The sequence below is a fragment of the Chiloscyllium plagiosum genome, unplaced genomic scaffold (assembly GCF_037043375.1).
Source record: "Chiloscyllium plagiosum isolate Xiang-an unplaced genomic scaffold, Cpla_swu_hap1 HiC_scaffold_32, whole genome shotgun sequence".
Classification (NCBI taxonomy): domain Eukaryota; kingdom Metazoa; phylum Chordata; class Chondrichthyes; order Orectolobiformes; family Hemiscylliidae; genus Chiloscyllium; species Chiloscyllium plagiosum.
The window spans coordinates 22,872,541-22,899,538 of NW_028270170.1; the positions used below are offsets into that span (position 1 = coordinate 22,872,541).

The 26,998-nt window shown below is 40.9% G+C and overlaps 1 protein-coding gene across 14 annotated transcripts in view; it reads right to left on the minus strand.

Moving 5' to 3' along the window:
* Positions 1–26,998, minus strand: part of hdac5 (histone deacetylase 5) — a 438,683-nt gene that overhangs the window by 15,809 nt on the left and 395,876 nt on the right. For all 14 annotated transcript variants that reach the window (XM_087977867.1, XM_043675117.2, XM_043675114.2 and 11 more), the window contains 6 exons: positions 22,945–23,052; positions 18,995–19,050; positions 18,412–18,499; positions 17,964–18,083; positions 4,689–4,786; positions 2,022–2,140 (listed from right to left, as the gene is read on the minus strand). In XM_087977867.1, the coding sequence (XP_087833993.1) occupies positions 2,022–2,140; positions 4,689–4,786; positions 17,964–18,083; positions 18,412–18,499; positions 18,995–19,050; positions 22,945–23,052 (589 nt within the window). The remainder of the gene's footprint in view (positions 1–2,021; positions 2,141–4,688; positions 4,787–17,963; positions 18,084–18,411; positions 18,500–18,994; positions 19,051–22,944; positions 23,053–26,998) is intronic.

Consider the following 26,998-nt stretch of genomic DNA (forward strand, 5'->3'; position numbering starts at 1 on the left):
CTTGTTAAGTAGGAGCTAATATAAAATGAATAGTAGTTCGGTAGCACAGTGGGCGGCACGGTAGCACAGTGGTTAGCACTGCTGCCTCACAGCGCCACAGACCCGGGTTCAATTCCCTCCTCAGGCAACTGTCCGTGTGGGGTTTGCACATTCTCCCCGTGTCTGCGTAGGTTTCCTCCGGGTGCTCTGGTTTCCTCCCACAGTCCAAAAATGAGCAGGGTAGGTGAATTGGCCGTGCTAAATTGCCCGTAGTGTTAGGTGAAGGAGTAAATGTAGGGGAATGGGTTTGGGTGGGTTGATCTTCGGAGGGTCGGTGTGGACTTGTTGGGCCGAAGGGCCTGTTTCCACACGGTAAGTAATCTAATCTAATCTAATCATGAACATAACTCTTTTGTTGTTAGCAACCTATTGGGTGCAAATGGAAAAGGCTCAACACTACACAGTGCACTAATGACCATATTCAACTCAGGTGTCTCTCTACAGCCACTTTTGTATCAACAGTTTTTGAGGTTAGATTCTTGGAGATCAGCAATGAATAATAGCTCCTGTTAATTATATAACTGCCAAACAAAAAAGTCTCACCTTGAATTTGAGCAGTGAACTAGAAACTGTAATGTTAATGGCAGCAAACAGATTTTGCATGTCAGGCACAATTCTAAAATTGGCACATGTTTGAAATTATGATTCAAATTTATATTCTGATTTTTTCCAAGTTCTCTATCTTATTTTAGTCTCTGTGCTGTGATACTCAAAGTTTAATTATACTTTTAAAATTGAAGTAGTGCAATAATTTAAAAAATGTACATTTAATTAGGCTTTAGTTTTTTTAATATACTCAGTCAAAAAGAGAGCAATGTATTTATTTATTTAAATGAAATCAACTTGGGCCATATATATCTTTTATTTTAGGGCTAAACAGTTTTAACTGGGTGTGCAGGCTTAATTTGGAATTTTCCAATTGTAAATTACATTTTAAAAAGAAATTGAGAGAATTTTAATTAATTGGGTGCAAGATAATTTCTAAAGTATAAGTATAGAAACATCATTCAAATTTTGAAAGTTGAAAAGAGAATTACTGTTTCAGGTACTCTGTCGCCTGAGGTGATAACAAAAATGCTTAACTCTGCACATTAAATATTTCTTTAAGGTTGGAACCCAGGATTGATAAGATTCTCATTGCCTCCAGAAATGTAATGAAAGTGATTTAAAGCATTTTTTTCAAATTGTGGAGGAACCACAAAAACACTGACAGATATGGGTGGCATGGTGGCTCTGTGGTAAGCACTGTTGCCTCACAACACCAGAGACCCAGGTTTGATTCCTGCCTCGGGTGACTATGTGTGGAGTTTGCACATTCACCCCGTATCTGCGTGGGTTTTCTCTGGGTGCTCCAGTTTCCTCCCACAATCCAAAAGATGTGCAGGTCAGGTGAATTGGCCATGCTAAACTGCTCATAGTGTTAGGTGCATAAGTCAGGGGCAAATGTAGGGGAATGGGTCTGGGTGGGTTACTCTTCGGAGGGTTGGCGTGGACTTGTTGGGCCGAAGGGGCTGTTTCAATATTGTAGGGAATCTAATCTAAAGAAAACCCACCCTAACGTTTGAAACATATTTTCAGACTCCCAAAGGGAGAAATGTGCCATGATGCAGAAAATATTTATATATCCATTCATCCATTGCATCTGCCCTGTGGAAAATGCTAACAACTCAAGTCTCAGTTAAAATACTTAGAATTTTCATGTCCAGAGCAACTTCTATGAGGTAAGCTACAGCAAATCTAATAAGTTAAAGCCATTTTTTTAATAATGGGAGTGATTCACCTTTAGAGAGTTCAAATTTTCCGAACTAACTTTCAGAGCTACTGCTTTGGTTTCCCCTCATTGGGATCGTTGAGAGTAGGGTCCATACTCCTCCTTTCTGGCTCAGTCAACAGCATTACCAACGAGCCAGTGGTCAGTTGGTCTGAACATGAAGGCCTAGCAAAGTAACTTTCAAGATCCAAATTTTGGTGTGACAACTTACACTTGGCTGTCGCAGAGTATCCACCGAGTGGTGAGGGATGGCCTTCCACAGCATCAAAGCCAGCAGATACCAGCACAACGTCAGGAGAAAATTCATTGGCAATGGGCATCACTACCGTCCTAGAAAACAAAAAAAATCAAGTTGCATAGTTCTGGACTGCAGATAAACACAAATGCTTCACATTCAAAGGTTATATATAGCTATAATTGAAAGTGATGTAGGAAGCACTACCTTGTCTCCAGAAACTTTACTACTAACCATGAAAAAAAACCTCCTCCGACCATTCAAGTTTAGTTTAATTCATTCTTGGGATCAGGATATCACTGGCTATACCAACATTTATTGCCCATCTCTTTCCAATTTATCTCACTGGAAAAGAGCTTACTTATTGTTCATTTTAAGTACTAACAAATTGTACTGTATAGGTTTAATTTTTGATAGCTTTCAATTCCAGTCCATTCAGATTTATAAAAGGGACACTGTCTCATTAATGCAACTCAGGAAGCAGTTTCCTTAAACTCAAGAATGAGTTCATACCCATGAAGCGATTGAACAGTAGGTGGTCACTACTCACATTTAAGTGACTCTAGACTAACAAATAACACATGCCCATATGGTGTAAACTTTAGTCCAACAGCATTTATCATCAAATGTATTGGCACCGTGGCATATAGAAAGCACATGCAATTCTGGCAGTTGTGTGCCAAATGTAGATTTGTTTTCAATATGTCAAGCAATCAGTTTTAAAGAAAGTTCATTCTTTATGTAGTTTTCAATGCAGGAGTTAATTCAACATGCATAGCTTAAATAATAAAATAATACTCTAAATGCATTATATAGCATATCATGGTGCCAAATTATCCAGTAAAATTCCAAATCAAATCTTGTTCTCTACCAAGTTAGCTGGTCTAAATTATGCCAAGTAGAAAGTCACTAGAATTTGCCTCAATGTCTTCAAGCTTGGGTGGGAGCCAGGAATGCAAAGAGATTCTGTTGGGCCTTCAGTTCCCATTTATTGTCCAATCTATTTTAAATTTTACATATGTAGCAGTGAAATAATAACCGGATTCAATTTAGTTGTAATACCTTCCATGGTCATATAGGAATACACATAAAGAATTGTCAGTAACAAAGGCGCTAGTGAGCTAGGAGAACACATGGGACTAAATTACAATGAGTTACCATTTTCTAGGAGAGAAGAAATCAAACCTATCTACTGTTATCTTCATACCATAGGATTGCACTATATATTAATAGATTTCTAACAGAGCTGTTTTATCATGAGGATGTTTGAACAGACAAATGAGTGCCTATGTAGATATAATCATTCTTTCTCTATAGGACGCACTAAATACATGACGGCAAACACAGTGGAAACATGTCCGGCTCTGCTGCCCCACAGGTTCCTGGAACCCAAAGATAACAAAATCGTGGTCAGTTCTGGTCAATAAAATGAAAGCTCTTATGGCAAGAACAAGGTCCTTATAACAACAGGATTTTTAGAAACAATTACATTATCAGTACTTGTATTAACCTTACTGAGAGCTTACTATAAACATTGTAGAGTCTAAGAAACGCACGTTTTAAAACCAAAAAATGTAGATAAAATTTTTTTCTCGTAACATTCAAAATTATGCTGCAAAATTGCAACAATTCAATTCATCTGCCACCATCCTCGTTATTATTCAATACCTTGTTATAAATGTAGCAAGGTTTGCACCTTTTTTTTGTTTGCAAACAAGAAAACAGCAGACATATGGCCTTTAAAGTCAGTAAAAGTCAGCTGAACTCCAATGATTGAAAACAGCACTGGGATAATTTTCTAACATCAAACAATGATGGCCTCAAAGACAGCAGCTGGAACTACACAAGTGTAAGAACAAACCTAAGTCTACAAAATTTGTGATATGCTGGGTATGCAAAAAGGAAAAAGGGCAGCCTTCTGGATTTCATTATATTCAATTATCTGATCCAACTTCAGCCTGACCCTGTAGCATGCAAGCAACAAAATTTGGCTTCTAGTCTGTTTAGTGTTACCCTGCCTGAGGCTCTTGACCATTTCCTGGAAGCTCCCTTTCCCAAATGTTAGTTCCTTTGAATGAAACGTTTTGCTATTTTTTTTTCCTGCACTTTATTCGATTTTCCCCCCCCCCAGAATCAACTGATTTAGGAAGTATTTATAGATAGTTCTTGAGAGCGCAAACTACAAGATGAGCAGGTCTAAATACACCATCTGTACAACTAGCAGCCCCAGCTCAGCTGCTCCAGTTCAAATTGCTGTGGTGTTAATTACATGCAGGTGAACACCTGAAGCAATATTCTAAGCTTGATTTCACTGGAAGTAAAATAATTATGAGTTTCAGAAAAATAACTTAATTGCTGCAATCAATCAATATTTAATCCGCAGGCTTTTAAATTAAAGCTTTTTTGTGCGATGCTAATGAATTTGTCTGGATTTTAATTGCATTATTTATTTTAGTGGAAGACTGCTACATCTAGGGTGTTATGGATAAATAGAAGATGACATGTAGGTGATGCAGGGATATATAGGTATGGAGAGAATTGCTACAATGTCAGGTGAACTTTAGTTATCAAGAAAAGCATTTTCTAAATTTGTTAGAGTTGAAAAGGTTTTTGCACAAAAGCTCCATGCAAATAAAAATTCACCTGAAAGCTGTCAAGTACTCCACATCTCCATTAGAGGGATCCACACCACCTGTCCAAGCAATATTGACATTAAATCCGACTCCAGGTCCTGTTCCAACCTTTAAAAAAAGTTATGAAAGAAAATGAAGATGTCTCTAAACAAATTTCAAAAACGAAATCACATGCAACAGATTAAAAATAGAAACTTTTGCTCCCTGACTTTAATTATTCTTACAGCTCCAAGGAAGATATGGACACCAAGGATATTAAAACTTTTCAGCCTTTGGTTCAACTCTATGTGCTATAAACCAAAATACAAATTTAATCAATAGACAAACTACTTGCACTTTTTTGATGAATTTTCTTTTCATTTGTTCATGGGATTTGACCATCTCTGGCAAGGCTAACATTTATTGCCCAGTTGAACTGTCCTTGAAAAGAATGCCTTTATTATTCCTATTGCATTCCAGTGTGGAATTGAGAGAAATGCCCAATGTATTTTGGCCAGTCAACCTTCAAGGGAAATCCTGAGTCAAGAAGAGCATCTCTTGTTTGTACATTAGTTCATAATTACAGTCATGAAATGAAGATAATGACAATTAATTTATGCTGGCCACCATTTTCAGGCCATATCAAAATAGCATTCTTTCTTTCAAGACCGGGAGCTGAGTACAGTCAGTTCTTTGTGGGCGGCACGGTGGCACAGTGGTTAGCACTGCTGCCTCACAGCGCCAGAGACCCGGGTTCAATTCCCGCCTCAGGCGACTGACTGTGTGGAGTTTGCACGTTCTCCCCGTGTCTGCGTGGGTTTCCTCCGGGTGCTCCGGTTTCCTCCCACAGTCCAAAGATGTGCAGGGTCAGGTGAATTGGCCATGCTAAATTGCCCATACTGTTAGGTAAGGGGTAAATGTAGGGGTATGGGTGGGTTTCGCTTCGGCGGGTCGGTATGGACTTGTTGGGCCGAAGGGCCTGTTTCCACACTGTAATGTAATGTAATCTAATCTAATCTAATAACATGATGGTCGTGTTCTTGTGCAACCCCTGTGTTGTGGAAAAATTGTGGTTCAGAAATAGTGCTTAAAGTGTTGGTGATGTAATCACGTTACAGCCAACACATGTTTTAAAAATCCATGCTTTAGAAACAGTATCCCCAATTCGTCAATCACACTACAGCGAATTCAGGTTGAGGAAACGCATGTTACAGCAGAAAAACTTGTTAGTGTGTGAGGAAGTCAGAGCATCCAATATGGGTTGTTCACGTCAGTTGGCTAGAAACTTGTCTTCTCTAAGAAACTGTGCATCTCTATTGCTGAAAGGGATCAGATTTTTGTCAGTGAGCAAGTGCAGGAACAATGGAATATCTTCGTGAATCGCAACATTGTAATATGCATTAGGTTTTGGAATTCTATACAGATGTTTCACTGGATCTGACAAAACGTTACATTGCTGACAAATTCCCACTTTGGGTTTACGCTTGTTTGTGGCTTGCTTGTTAACGCGAGTGGAATGAGATTTGAGAACTCATTTCTGTTGTTGACATATTAAATTTATACACTGTATGTTGAAGCTCAGTCTGTCTGAGTGGATGAATGTGAATAGCAATATCATTAGAATACATTAGCACATTATTACAGCATTACAATGCTTAAATAACAACTCAAAGTCCAGCCACGGCATTGGAACACGAGTTTGATGTTGCTGACATCTTCATTGTTCACCTGAAACACAAATTTGACAAGCATTCCCCCCACGCATTGCGCAGCTTTTTAAAAATTCATTCATTGGATGCAGTGGTGCTGCCCAAGCTAGCATTTATTGCCTAACATTCCTAATTGCCAGGGAGAACAAGTGGTAAGCTTGAACTGCTGAAATCCTTGAACTGTAGGAACATGAAAGAGTTCCACAATTTTGACCCAGCAACAGTGAAGAAACTGTGAAATAGTTCCCAATTGGGATGGTGTGTGGCTTGCAGTGGGCGATCTTCCAGGTGGTGTTCCATGCATTTACTGCCCTTGTCCTTCTAGGTAGTAGAGGTCAAGGATTTGAAAGATGCTATAGGAGGAGTCTTTGTAAGTAAGTGCAGTGCAACTTTTAGATGGTACACACTTCTGGAACTGTGCATCAATGGTGAAAGAAATGAACATAGAATGTATTAGCTGGGGGGATTCTAATCAAATGGGCTGCTTTGTCTTTGATAGAGCAGAGCTTTGAGTGTTGTTGGAGCTGCAACCATCCAGGCAAGTGGAGAGGGTTCCTTTATATTTCTGATTTAGGTCTTGTGGATAGTAGACCTTCAGTAGGGAGTGAGGAGGTCTTGTCACAGAATTCCTAACCTTTGGCATGCTCTTGTATCCACAGTATCTATATAGTTGGTGTGGCTCAGCTTGATGTCAATGGTCAGCCCCAGGATGTTGCTAATTGGTAAACTTCATGGTGGAAATGTTGCTGAACATCAAGGGTTGATGGTTAGATTCTCTCTGAACACGTGAATGTCACCTGTCACTTAGTAAGCTAAGACGGAATGTTGTCCATGTCTTGTCACATAAAATCATAAGTAGCTTTGCTATCTGAGAATCACGAGTAAGGTTAAACATCATACAATCATTAGCACTTCTAAACATGACATAAGGAAGGTCATTGATGAAGCTGGTTGGGCCTAGGGCACTACCCTGAGGAAATCCTGCAGTGATGGCTTGGCACTGTGGTGTCTGATCTTCCAAAATCATAACCACTTTCCTGAATGCTAGATGTGACTCCAACCAATTGAGAATTTTCCACTTGCTTCTCACTAGTCTCCTAATTTTGCAAGTGGTCCTTTCTGCCATGCTCTGTCAAACGCTACTTTGATGCCATACTAAAAATGCTGCACTGATGCCAAGGACAGCCACATTCTCCTCACCTTTGGAATTCAGCTCTTTTTCCATCTTTGGACCAAAGTTGTAATGAGGTCAGAAGTTGAGTGGTCCTGGTAGAATCCAAACAGATCATCAGAAAGTAGGTTACTGCTGAGCAAATACTGCTTGATGTCACTGTCGATGGCTCCTTCTATTGCTTTGCTGATGACTGAGAGTAGACTGATAGGACTGTAACTGGCTGGTTTGGATTGGTTCTGCTTTTTGTACACAGGACATACCTGGGCAATTTACCACATTCAAGGTAGATGCCAGTGTGTGGCTGTATTAGAACAGCTTGGTTAGATTTGCAGCTGATTCTGGAGCATGTTTTCATTCCTGTTGTCAGAATGTTGTCAAGGTACATAGTCTTTGTAATATCTAGTCCCTTCGACTGTTTCTTGATATCGTGGAGTGAATTAAATTAATTGAAGATTGCCATTTGTGATGCCTGGATGCTCAGGATGCAATCGAGGTACATTGAACATCGAACATTACAGTGCTGTACAGGCCGTTCGGCCCTCAATGTTATGCCGACCTGTGCAACCAATCTGAAGCCCATCTAACCTACACTATTCCGTTCTCATCCATATGCCTATCCAATGACCATTAAATGCCAATAAAGTTGGCAAGTCTACTACTGATGCAGGCACTGCGTTCCACTACTCTACTACTCTCTGAGTAAAGAAAACTACCTCTGACATCTGTCCTATATCTATCACCCTTCAATTTAAAGCTATGTCCCCACGTGTTAGCCATCGCGATCTGAGGAAAAAGGTTCTCACTGTTCACCCAATCTAACCCTCTGATTATCTTATATGTCTCAATTAAGTCACCTCTCAACCACCTTCTCTCTCACAATAACAGCCTCAAGTCCCACAGCCTTTCCTCATAAGACCTTCCCTCCATATCCAGTAAATCTCCTCTGAACCCTTTCCAAAGCTTCCACATCCTTCCTATAATGCGGTGACCAGAACTGTACGCAATACTCCAAATGTGGCCGCACCAGAGTTTTGTACAGCTCCAGCATGATCTCATGGTTCCGAAACTTAATCCCTCTACCAATAAAAGCTAACACACTGTATATGCCTTCTTAACAACCCTATCAAACTGGGTGGCAACTTTCAAGGAACACTGAGATCTCTCTGTTCATCTACACTACCAAGAACCTTACCATTAGCCCAGTACTCTGCATTCCTGTTACTCCTTCCAAAGTGAATCACCTCATACTTTTCCGCATTAAACTCCATTTGCCACCTCTCAGCCCAGTTCTGCAGCTTATCGATGTCTCTCTGTAACCTACAACATCCTTCGTCACTACCCACAACTCTACCAACCTTAGTGTCATCCACAAATTTACTAACCCATCCTTCTATGCCCTCTTCCTGGTCATTGATAAAAATGACAAACAACAGTAGACCCAAAACAGATCATTGCGATACCCACTAGTAACTGAACTCCAGGATGAATATTTCCCATCAACCACCACCATCTGTCTTCTTTCTGCTTGCCAACTTAGGTTTCAAACCGCTAAATCCCCCTCAATCCCATGCCTCCGTAGTTGTGCAATAGCCTACCATGGGGAACCTTATCAAATGCCTTACTGAAATCCATATACACCGCATCAACTACTTCACTCTCATCGACCTGTTTGGTCACCTTCTCAAAGAACTCAATATGTTTTGTGAGGCACGACCTACCCTTCACAAAACCATGTTGTCTATCCGTAATCAACTTATTCCTCTCTAGATGATTATAAATCCTATCTTTTATAAGCCTTTCCAACGCTTTACCCACAATTGAAGTAAGGCTCACTGGTCTATAATTACCAGGGTTGTTTTCCTCCTCTTCTTGAAAGAAGGAACAACATTTCCTATCCTCCAGTCTTCTGACACTATTTCTGCAGACAATGACGACATAAAGATCAAAGCCAAAGGCTCAGCAATCTCCTCCCTGGTTTCCCAGAGAATCCTAGGATGAAGCCCATCTGGTCCAGGGAACTTATCTATTGTTACACTTTCCATGATTGCTAACACCTCCTCCTTGTGCACCTCAATCCCATTTACTCTAGTAGCCTGTATTTCAGTATTCTTCTTGACCACAGTGTGTTTATTCAGTGTGAATACTGTTGAAAAGTATTCATTTAGCACTTCCATTATCTCTTCTGACTCTATGCACAACTTCCCACCACTATGCTTGATTGCCCCTAATCTTACTCTAATCATTCTTTTATTCCTGATATACTTATAGAAAGCCTGAGGGTTTTCCTTGATCCTATCCACCAATGACTTCTTATGTCCCCTCCTGGCTCTTAGCTCTCTCTTTAGGCCTTTCCTGGCTAACTTGTAACTCTGAAGTGCTGTAACTGAGCCATCACATCTCATCCTAACATAAGCCTTCTTCTTCCTCTTGACAAGAGATTCAACTTCCTTAGTAAACCACAGCTCCAGCACTCAACAACTTCTTCCCTGCCTGACCGGTACATACTTGTGAAGGACCTGCAGTAATTGGTCCTTGAATAAGCTCCACATTTCAACTGTGCCCATCCCCTGCAGTTTCCTTGCCCATCCTATGCATCCTCATCGTAATTGCCTTTCCCCCAGTTATAACACTTGCCCTGCAGTATATACCTATCCCTTTCCATCACTAAAGTCAACACCACCAAATTGTGGTCACTATCACCAAAGTGCTCATCTACTTCCAAATCTAACATCTGACTGGGTTCATTACCCAGTAGCAAGTCTGATAAGGCCTTGCCCCTTGTTGGTCTATCTGCATACTGTGTCAGAAAACCCTTCTGCACACACTGGACAAAAACTGACCCATTTAAAGTACTTGAACTATAGTGTTCACAGTCAATATTTGGAAAATTAAAGTCCCCCATAACAACTACCCTATCACTCTCATTCCTATCAAGGATCATCTTTGCTATCCTATCCTCTACTTGTTTGGAACAATTTGGAGGCCTATAGAAAACTCCCAACATGGTACATGGTAACCTCCTTTCCTGTTTCTAATCTCAGTCATACTACCTCAGTGGACGAGTCCTCAAACGTCCTCTCAGCAACTGTAATACTGTCCTTGACTGACAGTGCCACACCATCCCCTCTGTTACTATTTTCTCTGTTCTTACTGAAATATCTAAATCCCGGAACTTGCAATAACCATTCCTGTCCCTCCTCTACCCATGTCTCTAAAATAGCCACAACATTGAAATCCAGGTACAAACCCATGCTGCAAGTTCACCCACCTTATTCCAGATGCGCCTGCCGTTGAAGTAGACACACATCAAACCAACATTTATGCCTGCCGGTGCCTTCTTGCGATCTTGAAATCTTAGTTCTGACTTCACTACTCTCAACCTCCCATATATTCGAACTACAGTTTCGATTCCCATCCCCCTGCCGAATTAGTTTAAACCCACCTGAAGAGCATTTGCAAATTTCTCCCCTAGGATATTGGTACCCCTCTGGTTCAGGTGAAGACCGTCCTGTTTGTAGACGCCCCACCAACTCCAGAAAGAGCCCCAATTACTCAGGAATCCAAAACCCTCCATTCTGCACCATCCCTGTAGCCATGTGTTCAATTCCTCTCTTTCCCTATTCCTCACCTCACTAGCACAAGGCACAGGCAACAAACCAGAGATAACAACTCTGTTTGTTCTAGCTCTCAGCTTCCAGCTTAACTCCCTGAACTTCTGCCCTAAATCACCATCTCTCTTCCTACCTATATTGTTGGTGCCTATATCCCCCTCAAGGATCCTGAAAACATGATCAGCGACATCACAAACCCTGGCACCTGGGAGGCAATACACCAACCGCGAGTCTCTCTCATTCCCACAGAACCTCCTATCTGACCCCTAACTATGGAGTTTCCAATGACAAATGCTCAGTTTCTCTTCCACCTTCCCATCTGAAAAACAGGACAGACTCAATGCCAATAATCTGCGCCAGGTAGATCATCCACTTGGCACTTCTGGCTGAAAATGAATTTAAACGAATTAGCCTTGTCTTTTGCATTAATGTTTTGGGCTCTACCGTTGTTGGGGATGGGGATATTCATGGAGCCTTCACTGGTGAGTTGTTCAGTTGTCCACGGTCAGTCTCAACTGGATGTGGCAGGATTTCAGAGTTTAGACAGTTTGTTTGTTGTGGGATCAACTAGCCCTGTCCATTGCATGCTGTTGACTATATTTTGCATGCAAGTCGTCCTGTGTTGTACCTTCAGCAGAGTGACATCTCATTTTTAGATATATCATGTGACGCTCTTGGAATTTCTTCCTGCATTCTTCATTGAACCAGGGTTTAGTTCCTGGCTTGATGGCAATAGTGGAGCAGGGAATATGCTTGGATATGAAGTTAAAGATTATGCTTGAATACAATTCTGCTGCTGCTGACAGACCATAACACCTCATGGATGCCCCGTTTGAGTTGCTAGTCTCATTTGGCTTGGTAGGAAAGCCACACAACATGATGGAGGGTATGCTCAACGTGAAGACATGACTTCATTTCCACTCTGTTTGGTAGTTAGTTCTATCAATAACATCATGGACACATGCTTGTGCAATATATATACCAATGCGGACAAGGCTATGTACGTGTATTGATTTCCCCACCAACCACTGCAGACCAGTTTAGCATATGCGCCCTTTAGGCTCAACTAGAATCTAAGAACTTGGAGCAGGAGTAGACAATCCAGTTCTCATACCTTCCCTGCCATTTAGCACGATCAGTTGCAACAACACTTTCCTACTAATATATTTGATTCTTTTTACAACAAATGCCAAAATTCCATTTGCCCTCTATTACCTGCTGTACCTGCATACTAACTTTCATGCCTAAGGACATTCAGATCCCTCTGCACTGAAAAAGTTGAAATTTTCTCTCCATCTAGATAATAACTTGTTTTTTTTATTCTTCTGACCACAATGGATAACCTCAAACACCCATGTTAAACTCCATTGACAAGATTTTGGTCCATTCACCTAACCTATCATTTGTAAATTTCTTATAAATTCCTAACCTTAATCCAATTTCTTCATTGTAACTTATCTATTTTAGTGTCATCTGCAACACTGGCCATGACATTCTATTCAGCAACCAATACATTAATATAGATTGTAAATAGTTGTGGCCTGCAGGCCAAATCCTATAGCAAACCACTAGTCACAGCTTGTCAATCATAAAAAGACCCATTTATCCCAACACTCTGTTTTCTTTTGGTTAGCCAAACCTCTATCCAAGCTTGTATATTACACATAAGCCGACATGATCTCATCTTGTGTATCAATCTTTTCTGGAGCACTTTATCAAATGCCTTTTGGAAATCCAGGTACAGGACATCTACAGAACCCCACTATACACTTCACTTGTTACATTTCAAAGAACTCATGCAAGTTCGACAAACAGGATTTACCCTTCATAAAATCATGCTGACATTGATGGATAACATTTTGACTTTCCAATTGTTCTGTTACTACTTCTTTACTAATGGATTTTAAGAATTTCCCTCGGACAGATGTTAAACTGGTCTATAGTTTCCTAATTTCTGCCTCCCTCCTTTTTTTGACTAAGAGTGTTACATATTATTTTGCTAATCTACTGGAATACTTAGCAGAATCTAGGGAATTTTGGAATTCGGTAATCAATGGATCCACTATCTTTGCTGTTACTTCCTTCAAGTCTCTATGGTAGGCCACCAAGCCCTGTGAACTTGTTAGCCTTTAGATTGCTCAGCACCTTTACCTAGTGATGGCAATTCCTTGTTTTAAGTTCCTCCTTTTCTATAATCTCTGCATTACCTGTTACTGTTGGGATGGTTTCAGTAACCTCTACCGTGAAAACTGAGGTGAAATACTGATTGTGTGTCGCTACTATTTTTATGTCCCTCACCACCAATTCCCCAATCTCATCATCTAAGACATCCAATATTCACTTTAACTATACAGTTTATACCTAGCCACTCTCTGTGATGGACACTGAAGTTCCTCACTCAGCGCACATTCTGTACCCTGCCACTGTCAGGGCTTCTTCCAAAATGGTGGTCCACATGGAGGAGTGTTGATTCACATGCAGAGATGGAGACAGAACATTAGGTGGCAATCCACAAGAGATTTCCTTGTTCACGACTGATCTGACACCATCACATGGGCTCAAGATCAGGGACTTCCAAGGCAACTTCCTTGCAACTGTGTACCACTGTGCTATCACTGCTGTTGGGTATTTCCTGTTGATGGCACAGGTCATGTCCACACATGATGAGGTTGGTATCTAGGATACTGACAAAGATGCGATTTCATCAGGCTGTTGATTAGTCTATGGGACAGCTTTCCCAACTTCAGTGTAAGCTCCCAGATGTTAGACTGAAGAACTCTGCAGGTTTGACAGAACCGGATTTACCATTGTTGTTTCCGGTGCTTCGGTCAATGCTGGATCATCTGTCCAGTTTCATTCTTTACTTTGTAGCAGACTTTGAATCAACTTTGTGGCTTGCTAGTTCATTTCAGAGGGTAGTTCGGAGTCAAATACACTGCTGTGGTTCTAGAATCAGTATAGGCCAGACTAGGTAAGGATGATAGATTTCAAACCCTAAATAACTTTAGAGAACAATTTTTTTTAATGACAATCAAGAATCATCATTGAGTTCAAATTTCATTCTCTGAGGTGGTGAGATTCAAACCGTTTTCGCAAGGTTTGTAGCTCAGGTTGAGGTTTAGGGTGTAGGTTTGCTCGCTGTGCTGTAGGTTTGACATCCAGACGTTTCGTTACCTGGCTAGGTAACATCATCAGTGGCGGCCAAAAATCTGGGTTCGCTACGTAGATGACACCTTTGTCATCACAAAACGAAACAAGATAGAAGAGACATTTAACATCATCAACAACACCCTCACAGGCATAAAGTTCACCAATGAGGAAAAAACTGACAACAAACTCACATTTCTGGACGTCACAGTAGAAAGAATGGACAAGTGAGAATTACAAACCTGCATATACAGAAAACTGACAAACACTGACCAAATACTCAACTACACCAGCAACTATCCCAACACACACAAACGAAGCTGTATCAGAACACTATTCCAACGAGCCACCACACACTGCAGCACAGACGAACTTCGAAAAACAGAGGAGAACCACCTATACGACGTATTCAAGAAGAACGGATACTCAAAAAACAGTGCGCAGATTCCTCAAGAACAAACCACGACAAGCAGACAAAACAAGCCAGAAACCCTAACCACCTTACCATAGATCGAAGAAGTTTCAGAAATGATAGCCAGACTACTGAGACCCCTCGGAATTCTAGTAGCACACAAACCCACCAACACTCAAACAAAAACTAACAAACTTAAAAGACCCAGTACAACCCATGGACAAAACCAACGTCATCTATAAAAATTCCATGCAAGGACTGCCACGAACACTAGGTAGGACAAACAGGAAGAAGGTTAGCCACCAGGATACATGAACACCAGCTAGCCACAAAAAGACATGACCCCCTCTCCCTCATAGCCCTACACACGGATGAAAAAAACCACCATTTCGACTGGGACAACACAACTATCCTGGGACAGGCTAAGCAAAGACGTGCCAGAGAATTCCTAGAGGCCTGGCACTCTAACCACAACGCCATACACAATCACATAGATCGAGATGCCATCTATCAACCCCTCAGAAAACGAACAGGAAATGACATCACCACAAACCCCAGGAACGCCATCCAGGAGAAAGATATAAATAGAAAGCAGGAGACAACAGCTTCGCTTCACTTGGAGGTCGCCACTGATGATGTTACCTAGCCAGGTAACGAAACGTCTGGATATCAAACCTACAGCTCAGCGAGCAAATCTACACCCTAAAATTCAAACCGTGATCCCAAGAACATTATCTTAGGGCTCTGAATTATTAATCCAGAGGCATTACGTCCCATGCCACCACCTCCCCCATGTATGTATTGTCTTTTGAACACACACCACACAATGGCTTGCCCTACTCATCATCGCTCTTGCAATTCTACTTGCCATCTCCTTCACCTACTCAATCACTGTTCCCTAGATTCTTTACTTGCTGTCTTATTTGCCTCTCCACACAAGAACTGAGTTTGGGTGAATATTTGTAGCTTGGGTGCTCGTTGTTGTGGTTCTGTTCGCCGAGCTGGAAATTGTTGTTGCAAACGTTTCATCCCCGGTCTAGGTGACATCCTCAGTACTTGGGAGCCTCCTGTGAAGTGCTTTCTGTGGTGTTTCCTCCGGCATTTATAGTGGCCTGTCCCTGCCGCTTCCGGTTGTCAGTTTCAGCTGTCCGCTGTAGTGGCCGGTATATTGGGTCCAAGTCGATGTGTTTGTTGATGGATCATAAATGCTCCCTCAACTGGTTCCTGTGTTTGCACTCAATCTCTCTGATATGGAGGAGACCACATTGGGAGCAATGAATGCAATACATCAGGTTAAAGGAAATGCACATGAATCTCTGCCGGACTTGGAATGATTCCTTGGGGGCCATTGATGGAGATGAGGGGGCAGGTTTTGCATCACCTGCGGCCACAGGGGAAGGTTCTGGATGTGGAGGAGGGGTTGGAAGGAGTGTGGACCTAAGGAACAAGTCACAGAGGGAACGGTCCCTCTGAAATGCGGATAGGAGTGGGGAGGGAAGTATCATTTTAGTGGTGGAGTCAGATTGCAGGTGATGTAAGTGGCAGACGATGATCCATTGGGCTTGGGGATTAGTGGGGTGGAATGTGAGGACAAGGGGAACTCTACCTTTTTTGTGATTGGTGGGGTTTGTTTGAGGGCAGAGGTGTGGGAAATGGAGAAGATGCAGATGAGGGTTCCTCTGCTTCTGCTGTACCTGCTCTCAGGATGAGCAATTCCACTCGAGGACATCCCAGATGTCCTTCTACTTCAAAGACCACAATTTTCCCTCCCCGTGTTCAATAATGCCCTTAAACGCATCTCCTCCATTTCCCGCACCTCTGTCCTCAAACAACACACCCCCAACCACAAGGGTAGAGTTTCCTGGTCCTCATAGTCCACCCCACTAATCTCCAAGTCCAATGCATCATCGTCTGCCACTTCCGTCACCTGCAGTCTGACCCCACCACAAAAATGATATTTCCCTTCCAACCCCATTCGCTTTTCACAGGGACCATTCCCTCCGCGGCTCTTTTGTTAGATCCATACTCCCCACCAATCCCTCCTCCACACCCAGAACATTCCCCTGCAGCCACAAGAGGTGCAAAATCTGTCCCCCACACATCTTCCCCTTCACCTCCGTCCAAGGCCGCAAAGAATCATTCCAAGTCCGGCAGAGATTCATGTGCAAATCCGCAGGATTTATTGCATCTATTGCTCCCAATGTCGTCTCCTTTACATCGGAGAGACTGAGCACAAACCCGGGAATTGGTTCAGGGTACATTTATAGTCTGTATGCTCAAATCAACCCTACCTTCTGATCTCTATCCACTTCAACTTTCCCTCTCATTCCCCAACATGTCCATCCTGGGCCTCCACCACATCAACACAAGGCCACATGCAAACTGGAGGAAGAACACCCCATCTTCTGCCTCAGGAGCTTACGACCATACGACCTTAACGTAGAATCTACCAACTTCCAAATCTCCGCCCCCCACCTCATCCCAGACCCAGCTCTCCCTCTCAATCCCTCCCTCTTAACCTGACCCTAGCTGTCTGTTTTCCTTCCCACCTATCCGCTCCACTCTTCCCACTGACCAATCACAACAATCTTCTGCCTGCATCCACCTATTGCCATCCCACTCACCTTTCCCCCAGGCTCACCCCTTCCCTCTACATATTTTGCAGACCCCTTCCCCTCTCCCATCCTGATGAAAGGTTCCAATCTGAAATGTCGAATCCCCCCCTCCTCCGATGATGCTTGAAATGCTGTGCTTTTTTCCTGCACCACTCTTTATCCATTTTATTTGATACAAGCAACCAACTTCTCTGCATTGATGTCACAGGCACCACTATAGCATGCATGGTCAGTGTGCACCCTGCAGTTGCAGGGGCAGCAAACATTGCTTTAAATAACTAAATAGCTGCTAAAAAGGCAACTCCTTCGTCTGAAAAATAAGATGTTGTTCTGCAAGTTATAAGTCAAATTAGTTTGTGTATTTATCAATTGATTGCTCTGGACATTTTACAGAATCTTGGAGCAGAAGTATTCGAAAAAAGTTACTTTAAATTCATTCAAAGAATCATTTTAATAATAGATAGGACTGGGTCCTTGCACATTTCTCAAATCAAGCTACTTTAGAACATAAAAGCGAAATAAATGTAATAAACAGAGATTGCTAGCTCGATAACAAAAATTCATTTTGAATGTTTCAAAGGGATATTATACTCAAAGGACAAAAAACATAAAATTATTCATAGTTGGCAGTGACTCACTTCATCTGGGGCACCACTGCCAGGAAAGAAATTTCCATCATCATACCGATGAAGAGAAATGTACAACACGTTAGGGTCACTATAGAAAGCCTGCTGTGTACCATTTCCATGGTGAATATCCTACAAATAATGGAAACAAACATATTAGTTTCAAAAACAAAAATAAGGAAGTCTTCTTTCAGTTAATTTTCTATATCTTCTTACAAATTACTTTTTAATTAGCCAAGCCATGTCTCACAACTGTTTTGCCTTAGGCTTCAAGAATTTGGATACTTAAATTTCAGTAGACCATAAGATGAAATCATTCCTTAATAAACTCTCTAGAAGTAAAATTCAAGTTGAATTGTTCAGTTCCAAGGGCAAGACATCAAACTGCCAACAAACACGGGGAAAAATCCACTTTTAAAATAATTTTTGCTTATGTTTTTTAGCAGATAGCAATACGTACCCAATCCACAATTAAGATTTTTCCAACGTTAAGTTTTTGCTTAAGTAGTTTTGCAGAAATTGCAACGGAATTGAAAAAGCAAAATCCCCTGTAAAAGAATATGAATGAATGAAAAAGATAAATTTAATCAATAGCGAATAACAATTACCTTGCTTAGCAGGGTTATGTTTTGATAGGAAAAAAAAGCAGCCAATTTGAAGATCATGTACATCAAGTTGTCCAAATGTGTGCAAGGTACATTCAAAATTGCCCTTCCAGTTTATAACAATCATTGAAATATATTATTTCTAAGGAACTTTAAAATATTTGAAGTTCATTTACTTCCGTTGGCAAGTTAGAAATAAATTGAACCATTGCTATCAAAAATGTAATAGTCAACATAAAATAACATTATTATCCAGTAGGAGTGCTTTTGAATTTCACGTGAATGATATGTGCAGAGAACATGGTTTATTTTAGTATGAGTTCTATGAAGATGACTTCTATCAAAAGATGTAGGAATGTGGTATGGAACCTTGAAGAAATTAATTTCAAATGTCGAGTTCATGTTTTTTTCCTCAAATAATTTTTGGTACGAACTTACATTGCAGTGGATTCTTCTGCATGATGTCCTGGCGGTCTGACAACAGCAAAACCATTCTGTGTAAAATAAAATCGAATGTAAATGCTAAACTTATATTTTACACAAACGTTAAATCTCAATTCCTACGAAAATTGATTTGCTCACCCTTCCAGCACAAATGAAAACAAAAATCACTATTAAGGTTGTCAAATATAAGATAATAAGGTCACTGTCACTTGTAAAACAAAACGTTTAAGGCATGTGGACATTGCCAGCTAGGGCAGCATTTATTGCCTACCTCTAATTGCTTTTGAGAAGGTGGTACCAAGTTGCTTTCTTGGATTGCTGTAGTCCTTGGGTGTACTTAATGAGTGTTCCATAATTTTGACCAAATGACAGTGCAGCAACAGCAATATAGTTCCAAGTCAAGATGGTGTATGTCCTGGAGGAGAAATTGCAGGTTGTGGAGCTACCATGAGCACTGTCCTTGTTCTTCTACATGGTAGAGATGACAAATTTGGTAGACACTGCTGAAGGAGCTGCAGAAGGTAATGAAGTACATCTTGTAGATAGTACATTTTTGCCAATGTGCATTGTTGCAGGAAGGAATGACTACTGAAGGTATTGGGGTGCCAACCAAGCAGGCAGCTTTGTTCTAATTGGCGATGAACTTCTTGAGAGCTGTACTCATTCAAGCAAATGGTCTGAATTCCAATACACTCCTGACATATGTCTCGTAAATGGCAGAAAGGAAGGGGTGACAGAAAGGAGTTACTTGCTGCAGAAATCCCAGCCTGTGACCTGCTCTTGCTGGACCTTATATGGCTGATCCAGTTAACCTTTTGGTCAATGGTAACTCCCAGGATATTGATAGTGGGTGGATTTAGCAATGGCAATGCCACTGAATTGTACAGGGCTCAGGTTAGGCTTTTTCTTGTTTGTGATAATCACTGCCTGTCATTAGTGTGCCATAAATGTTACTTGCAACTTCATCTGAGTATGGATGTTGTCCAGATTTTGCCACATACGGACACAGAGTGCTTTTCAGTATCTAACGAGTCACAAATATGCTGAACATTGTGCAATCATCAGCTAACATTTCACTTATGCCTTAAAATGGAGGGAAGGACATTGATGAGGCAGCTAAAGATGGCTGGAGTTAGGACACTATCCTGAGGACTCCTGAAGTGATGTCATTGAACTGCAATGATTGACCTCCAACAACAACAATCATCTCCCTTACTGATGGGCATGACTCTACCCAAATAGGTTTCCCTGATTCTCATGACTCCAATTTGCTGGGGCTTTTTAATTTCATTTACAGTCAAATGCTGTCTTGATGACAGACAGTGAACTTTCACCTGACCTCTCAGGGTTCAAGTCATCTCTCCATATGAGACACAAGGGTGTAATGTGGTTTGGAACTGATCAGCCCTGCCAGAATCCATACCAATCATCAATGAGCGAGTGCCACTTGATAGCACTGTCGACAATTCCTTCCATCACATTGTTTTTTGGCATCGCTGCCTAGACCAGCATTTATTGTCCAACGCTAATTGCCCAGAGGGCAGGTGAGAGTCAACCATTGTTGTGGGTCTGGAGTCACATGTAGGTCAGACCAGATAGGGACAGCAGTTTCCTTCCCTAATGGATATCAGTGAACCAGATGGTATTTCCTGATCATTGACATGATTACTAGACTTTTAATTCCAGATTTTTATTGAATTCAAATTCCATCATCTGTCACAGTAGGATTTGACCCCAGAACATTACCAGAATTCTCTCCCTAACAGCATTATGGACTGCAACGGTTCAAGAAGGCAGCTCACCATCGTCTTCTCAAGGACAACTAGGAATGGACAATAAATGCTAGTCCACTCACATCCCACAAAGGAAGGAAAAAAATTAGTTGTCTAGTGATAATACCATTAAGTCCATCACCATCTCCTATGGATGATAAAGTTATATGGACAGGATAGTAGTTGGCTGATTTGGATTTGTTCTGCTTTTCACAGGCTGGATGTGTCCAGGCAATTCTCCAAATTACCAGGTAATTGCAGTATTATTGCTATACTGGAACAACTTGGCCAGGGACATGACTAATTCTTGAGCACAAACTATCAATACTATTGCTGGAATCTTATTAGGGTCCATAACTTTTGCAGTATCCAGTGTTTTCAGCTCTCTCTCAATGTTATGTAAGTGAACTGAATTGGCTTGAAGACTGTCTTCTGTGATGCCAGGGTACTCAGGATAAGGATAGCTACACTCACACTGCTGTTAGTGAGTCCTGTAATTTTGACATCAACAATGAAGGAGTAGTTGTATAGTTCCAAATCAGAACGGTCTGTGCTGGAAGGAATTTACAGCTCAACAATTTATATTTTCTTTCTAAATGGATATAATGAATCACCTTGAATACCAGGTATTTTTCCTGATTGTCCATTTGATCATTCTGTAGAATAACATGAAATTGAGCTTTTTAGTCTCAGGAAATCTCAGGGTTGATAGCAAGCTTGAACCAAGTTCATTGATATCAGATGAAACATCATTTTGGTTGTTGCAATTGGCTGAACGTTCTCTCGGCTGGTGAGGAGTACAGCGAATGATGGGAACAATTCATCCTTCTGATATTGAGTCTTTTGCAAGGACTACTGGTGGGCTAATTCACCAAAGAGGCATACACTTTTAATAGGACCACTTAGACAGCTATTATGATAGGAAAGCCTAGCCAGTTCTTTTCTTTCCTAGCCCAGTAAGTGCTCTTGCTTCTATTGTATTTGAGAAACATTTAGTACCTGTTGGATACACCTAGCTCAGCCAAAAGCCAACATGGGAGCACTGCCAAATTCCTGCCCGTAGAAACTTAAAATTAAAGCTAGTGCATTGCCTGTGTTTTTTTCACAATCAACTGAGTGTGTGATGGTAACTCTAAACGGTGTTACCTATAGTTGCAAAGCCAAGAACTTACTTTTATAACTTAAATAATTTACAAGGGGCAATAATCAACTCACTCACTTTGTACCATAGTTGACTAAAAATGTATAATAGACCTACTTTGACTAGCATGCAATTGAAGTTGCTAAACAGCAAGGCCAAGCTGGAAGCGATCAGAAAAATGTAGCTACATTTAGGGAGGTGTTTGCATTTTAAATTGCCAAGGGGGGAGCTTCACTTAAAATTACATTAAAGAAAGTTAGAGTGTTGTTCCTGATTCTCCCAACAATGTCAACTTAGGCATTCACCCCTTGAAAAAAAAATGATTTGATTATGAATAATATAATCAAATTATGCTTTCTCTTGTTTAGAATTAAATAATGAAAATCTTGCAAAAGCCCAATGGGATTCAGACTCAACAGTGTCTGAGTTTTGCAGGTGCACAAAATTGCACAATTTTAACATCTGTGAAATGACTGTCCCATTTTAAGGAGGTTTTTACAATATTTATGCTGCGCTTGTAAAATGAGCCATTAGAGGGAGTGGCACTGGCACAGAGTATTGGTGTAACTATTAAATTATGAAATACATACTATTAGCAAGATTTTCCCCAACATGGAGATTTTTTGTTAATACCTAGGTATGCATAGTTGCCAACCACAAACAATGGAAAAGGCAAAAATAAAGTTTGAAACTACCTTAGGGCATTTTCCACACTTTGTGTGCTGTTACACTGACACACATGAAAGGAACAATTCCTTTAAGCAGTCCTTCAGTTGGGGAGTGATCGAAAACCTTTAGAAAGTGGAAACTGATTTTTCCATCAACTATATCAAACGTTAAGTTAAAAATTACAGCTCTGGTGCTTTTATAACCTTCTGGAAGCTCCAATATTTATATGGAATATGTGAATCACATGTTATAATCAACAAAGATATTTTTGTCTTTGGTTAGTGATGCATTTACTCAACATGGTGCGCATTTTCAATAATCTGTCGTAATTTGAGTAAAAGATACAATGTTGTCAGTTTCACCTTGAGCTCCCCTGAGGCCACCTTGAATGAGAGTTCAACAACGCAGCCAACAGCCATGCGGACAGCACTAGATGAATGCATTTCATTCCAGACAGTGTCGCTATCCACCTGCAAACGTAAGAAAGAAGTCTTACTTCCAAAAGCCAAGGGACAAGATGAGAATTTTAAATGTGAGACATTGGCGGACAAGAAGCCAACATAGTGTTATGATCCACTTGAGAAATTGTGTTGATACTCGACCACCATTAAACTCAGGGTTGTCACAAATGTAAAAGATTTAATCAAAGTATGAAGAGCCCACAATTCACTTGTTTGATGGACTTAGGTTAGTAAAAAACACTAAACAGGTTTCTGTACTTACCAAGAACTACTATTTATTACAATTAAATAAATTCAAAGCATAAGCAAATAACAATGAACCAGCAACAGATAACACTACTAGTTAAAGCTACTGTAGCTAAATCCCTATTAAAACCCCCACACACACAAACGCACACACACAGAGGGACATAGATAAAAAAAAAATTGTGATGTTATGAATGGAAGAAAATACAAGAGAATCACTAGTCAATAGCACTTGTCTATAGGCTTAAATGAGGTGATTTTTTTCTTCTCAAGATGTCTGTTCTCTAATGTCCTGCTTTTTGCTTATCAGTTCTTTGCCAATGCACAGGGGATTTATACATCAAGTGTTCATGGTCACTGCTTAGAAGCAACAATTTACATAAATAGTGGGTAAGAATAACTGATCGCTTTCAGGCTCGAGTTACTTGCTGCAGCGAAATAAAAATATTTCTTTCAATCTGGAAAAGCGTCCGTCACAGTATTGTTCAGGCACATGATGAAGAAACTAATCAGACAGTTGTTGTCAGCCTTTGGCATCCACGACTGATCACAACTGCACAACCAAATCAGCTTTCTGTTGCTGGCTGAAGTTCACACTGTGTTCACACCCTGGTGGTGTGCAATCTTATCTCATCTCGCCCCATTGCTTGCAAAGCAACAAAGCAAACACAATGAGTTCCAGTGATCTGTTTTCAAAAGTAAAATAATTCCTTCCCCCAGTGCTTGATTTTAAAAAGTCCTTTCCCAATTTCAGTCAATAATCAAAAATAAAATGATACAGTCTTTACACAAAGATCTGCAAACACAGAGTGACAGGTGCTGTGATTAGAGATTTAGTGGGCGGCACGGTGGCACAGTGGTTAGCACTGCTGCCTCGCAGCGCCAGAGACCCGGGTTCAATTCCCGACTCAGGCGACTGACTGTGTGGAGTTTGCACGTTCTCCCCGTGTCTGCGTGGGTTTCCTCCAGGTGCTCCGGTTTCCTCCCACAGTCACAAAGATGTGCAGGTTAGGTGAATTGGCCATACTAAATTGCCCCTAGTGTTAGGTAAGGGGTAAATGTAGGGGTATGGGTGGGTTTCGCTTCGGCGGGTCGGTGTGGACTTGTTGGGCCGAAGGGCCTGTTTCCACACTGTAATCTAATCTAATCTAATCTAGCTGCAAAATTCTAAATTTGCTCAAGTTTATGGAGAGTCGAGATCGGAGACTGACCAGGACAGCATTAGAGTAAGCTACATCATATGTTAATAAGATATTAGTTGAGGGTTACAATATCTAGTAAATGAGGAAATCTTATGATTGTAAGCTCAATTGGTGAGCAAATTGGATGTTACATCTGCAAACAGTCTAGGCCAGCCAGAGTGAGCAGCTGGGAGGGAAACAGAATCTGTGTGAGCAATTAAGTGGTGGTGAAGACAATGACCTTGGTGCTTCCGATGTTGCACTGGAGAAAAGTGCAACCTAAAACACAGACAGTGGAAGGGGTCACATGAAGTGATAATGTACCACAGTTGAGTGTCATCAGCATGTATGTATACCTCGGTGTCGTCTTTGGATGCCATCACTAAAGCAAATCACATCCGACTGAGAAAAAAGATGCTGCCAAGGATGGGTCCCTATTTAACCCTAGATGTACTAATGTGGGTTCAGGACCACAGCTGATCACAATCTTTGTTGCTTAGAAGACAAAGTGTGAGGGTGCAATGGAAGAGGACAGGAGATTTAAAGGAGATTGGCAGCAAAGAAGAAATGAAGGCATGGATTTAGTCTGCATTCCAGAATGATCCTCAAACACTGAGCAGTTTTAACAGGGGAAAAGAAGGCCTTTTTGAGTTGAGCAGTCAGATTTGGAAATAAATGGCTGATCCAGTATTAGGGCCTCTTCATTTTTAGGAGTAAGAGGGAATGACCAGGGTGAGAGTGATTGTGAATTGCATCCAAGACCAGGGCATCAAAACAAAGATAAAGGAGTGATTGAGCAGATCTGGAACTAGTAAGTGACAATTACTAAAATATGGTGAATAGATAGCCAAAGTGGAAGTCTGGCAAGTACACTTATGACTTGAGGAGCATTTCTTTCAGGACTGGGTGCAGAATGAAATGGGATCAGAAGGCGAAAGTGGTAAAGAATACTAGGATCAAAGATAGCTTTGTCTGTGTTTAAGACAACAAGGACAGAGAGGCAATGTGAAACAGCAAGGTCAAAAGGCCATGACTATGAGAAGAGTTTATATACAGAAGGGAGGAGAGGAGAGAATTTAAAAAACCTGAAGCTCACTCTCATAATCTTTCATTTTATAAAGCAAAGTTAATCAAGAAAAGCTTCTTAAAAGTTCAAGTTCATTTTTGTCAAAAATCCAATTACTTTCATTGAAAAGAGTGTAATAACATCTCTGAATAGGTTGATTAGAAAAAATAAGTTCATAAAAAAGAAATCTGATAAAAATGCAAGCAGAACGGTCTCTGCTATGATGGATGATTTCTAATCATTTACACAATACTGCTTTGAAAATCTCTTTCTTTGAAAATGCCTCCAACTTGCTGGGGATATATTGGAAATAAAGTCTCAGTAACTCACAACATAAAGAAATATAATTACAGACATACTTAACGCTCATTATAGTTTGGGAAAACAAGATCCAAACTGCATCCTTCAAGTTTGCTTCATAATGGCATTTATTCAAGTCCACCAAGTATGTCTCTTATTCTCCTGAAGAATGAAGGGACAAACTTCCAGAGTAAATTACATTGCACAATTGTCATTTGCCTTCCTGATATTTTCATGCTCCCAAACTACTATGATAAACTGATATTTACAAAGAAGAAATGATGCAAAATCAGCTCAAATTACACACAATACATTGGAAAATACCCGACCTTATCCTCACCAGTCTACCTGTCCATGAGGATACTGATTGGAATTGCCCATAATCCTTGTGGAGACAAAGTCCTGTCATGACATCAAGTGTTTCCTCCATTGTGCAGCACCAATACCATGCTAAATTGGTCAGACTTTGAACATACCTAACTCGAGACTGAGCACTCATAAGGCACTGTGGGCCATCTAAAGCCATCAGGCACAATCCGTAACCATAAAACCAAGCCTATTTCCCCATGCTACCACTTGCAGCAAGGGAGGAGATAAACCCTAGTTCAATGAAGAATGCAGCACAGCCTGCCTAAATTAGGTGTCAACACAGGGATACTTGCATACCAAATAGCGGAAGTAGCATGCACTGAACAGGACTAATTGAACCCACAAATCAGATCTAAAGTGTGCAACCCTTCCATATGCAGTCTTGAATGCTGAACAATTAAAAAAAACTAGCAGAAGGTTTCACAAATGTCCCATCCTCAATGATGGATGAGCTCAAAACATCAGTGCGAAAGAGGAGGTTGATGCATTTGCATCCATCTTAAGCCAGAACAGTCAAGTACAATCCATCGTAACTCTTTCCAAGGTCTCCAACATTACAGATACCAGTCTTCAGCCAATTTAATTCAGTCTACCTGATATCAAAAAGCAGCTGGATACTACAAAAGCTATGGGCCCTAACAAATTCTGGCAACAGCCATGAAGACTGTGCTTCAGAACTGGCTGCACACTTAACCAAGTTGTTTCAGTGTAACTAAAACACTGGCATTTAATCAGCAATATGGAAATGAGTACAAAAAAAGTGGGACAAATCCAACCTGACCAAACTTTACTC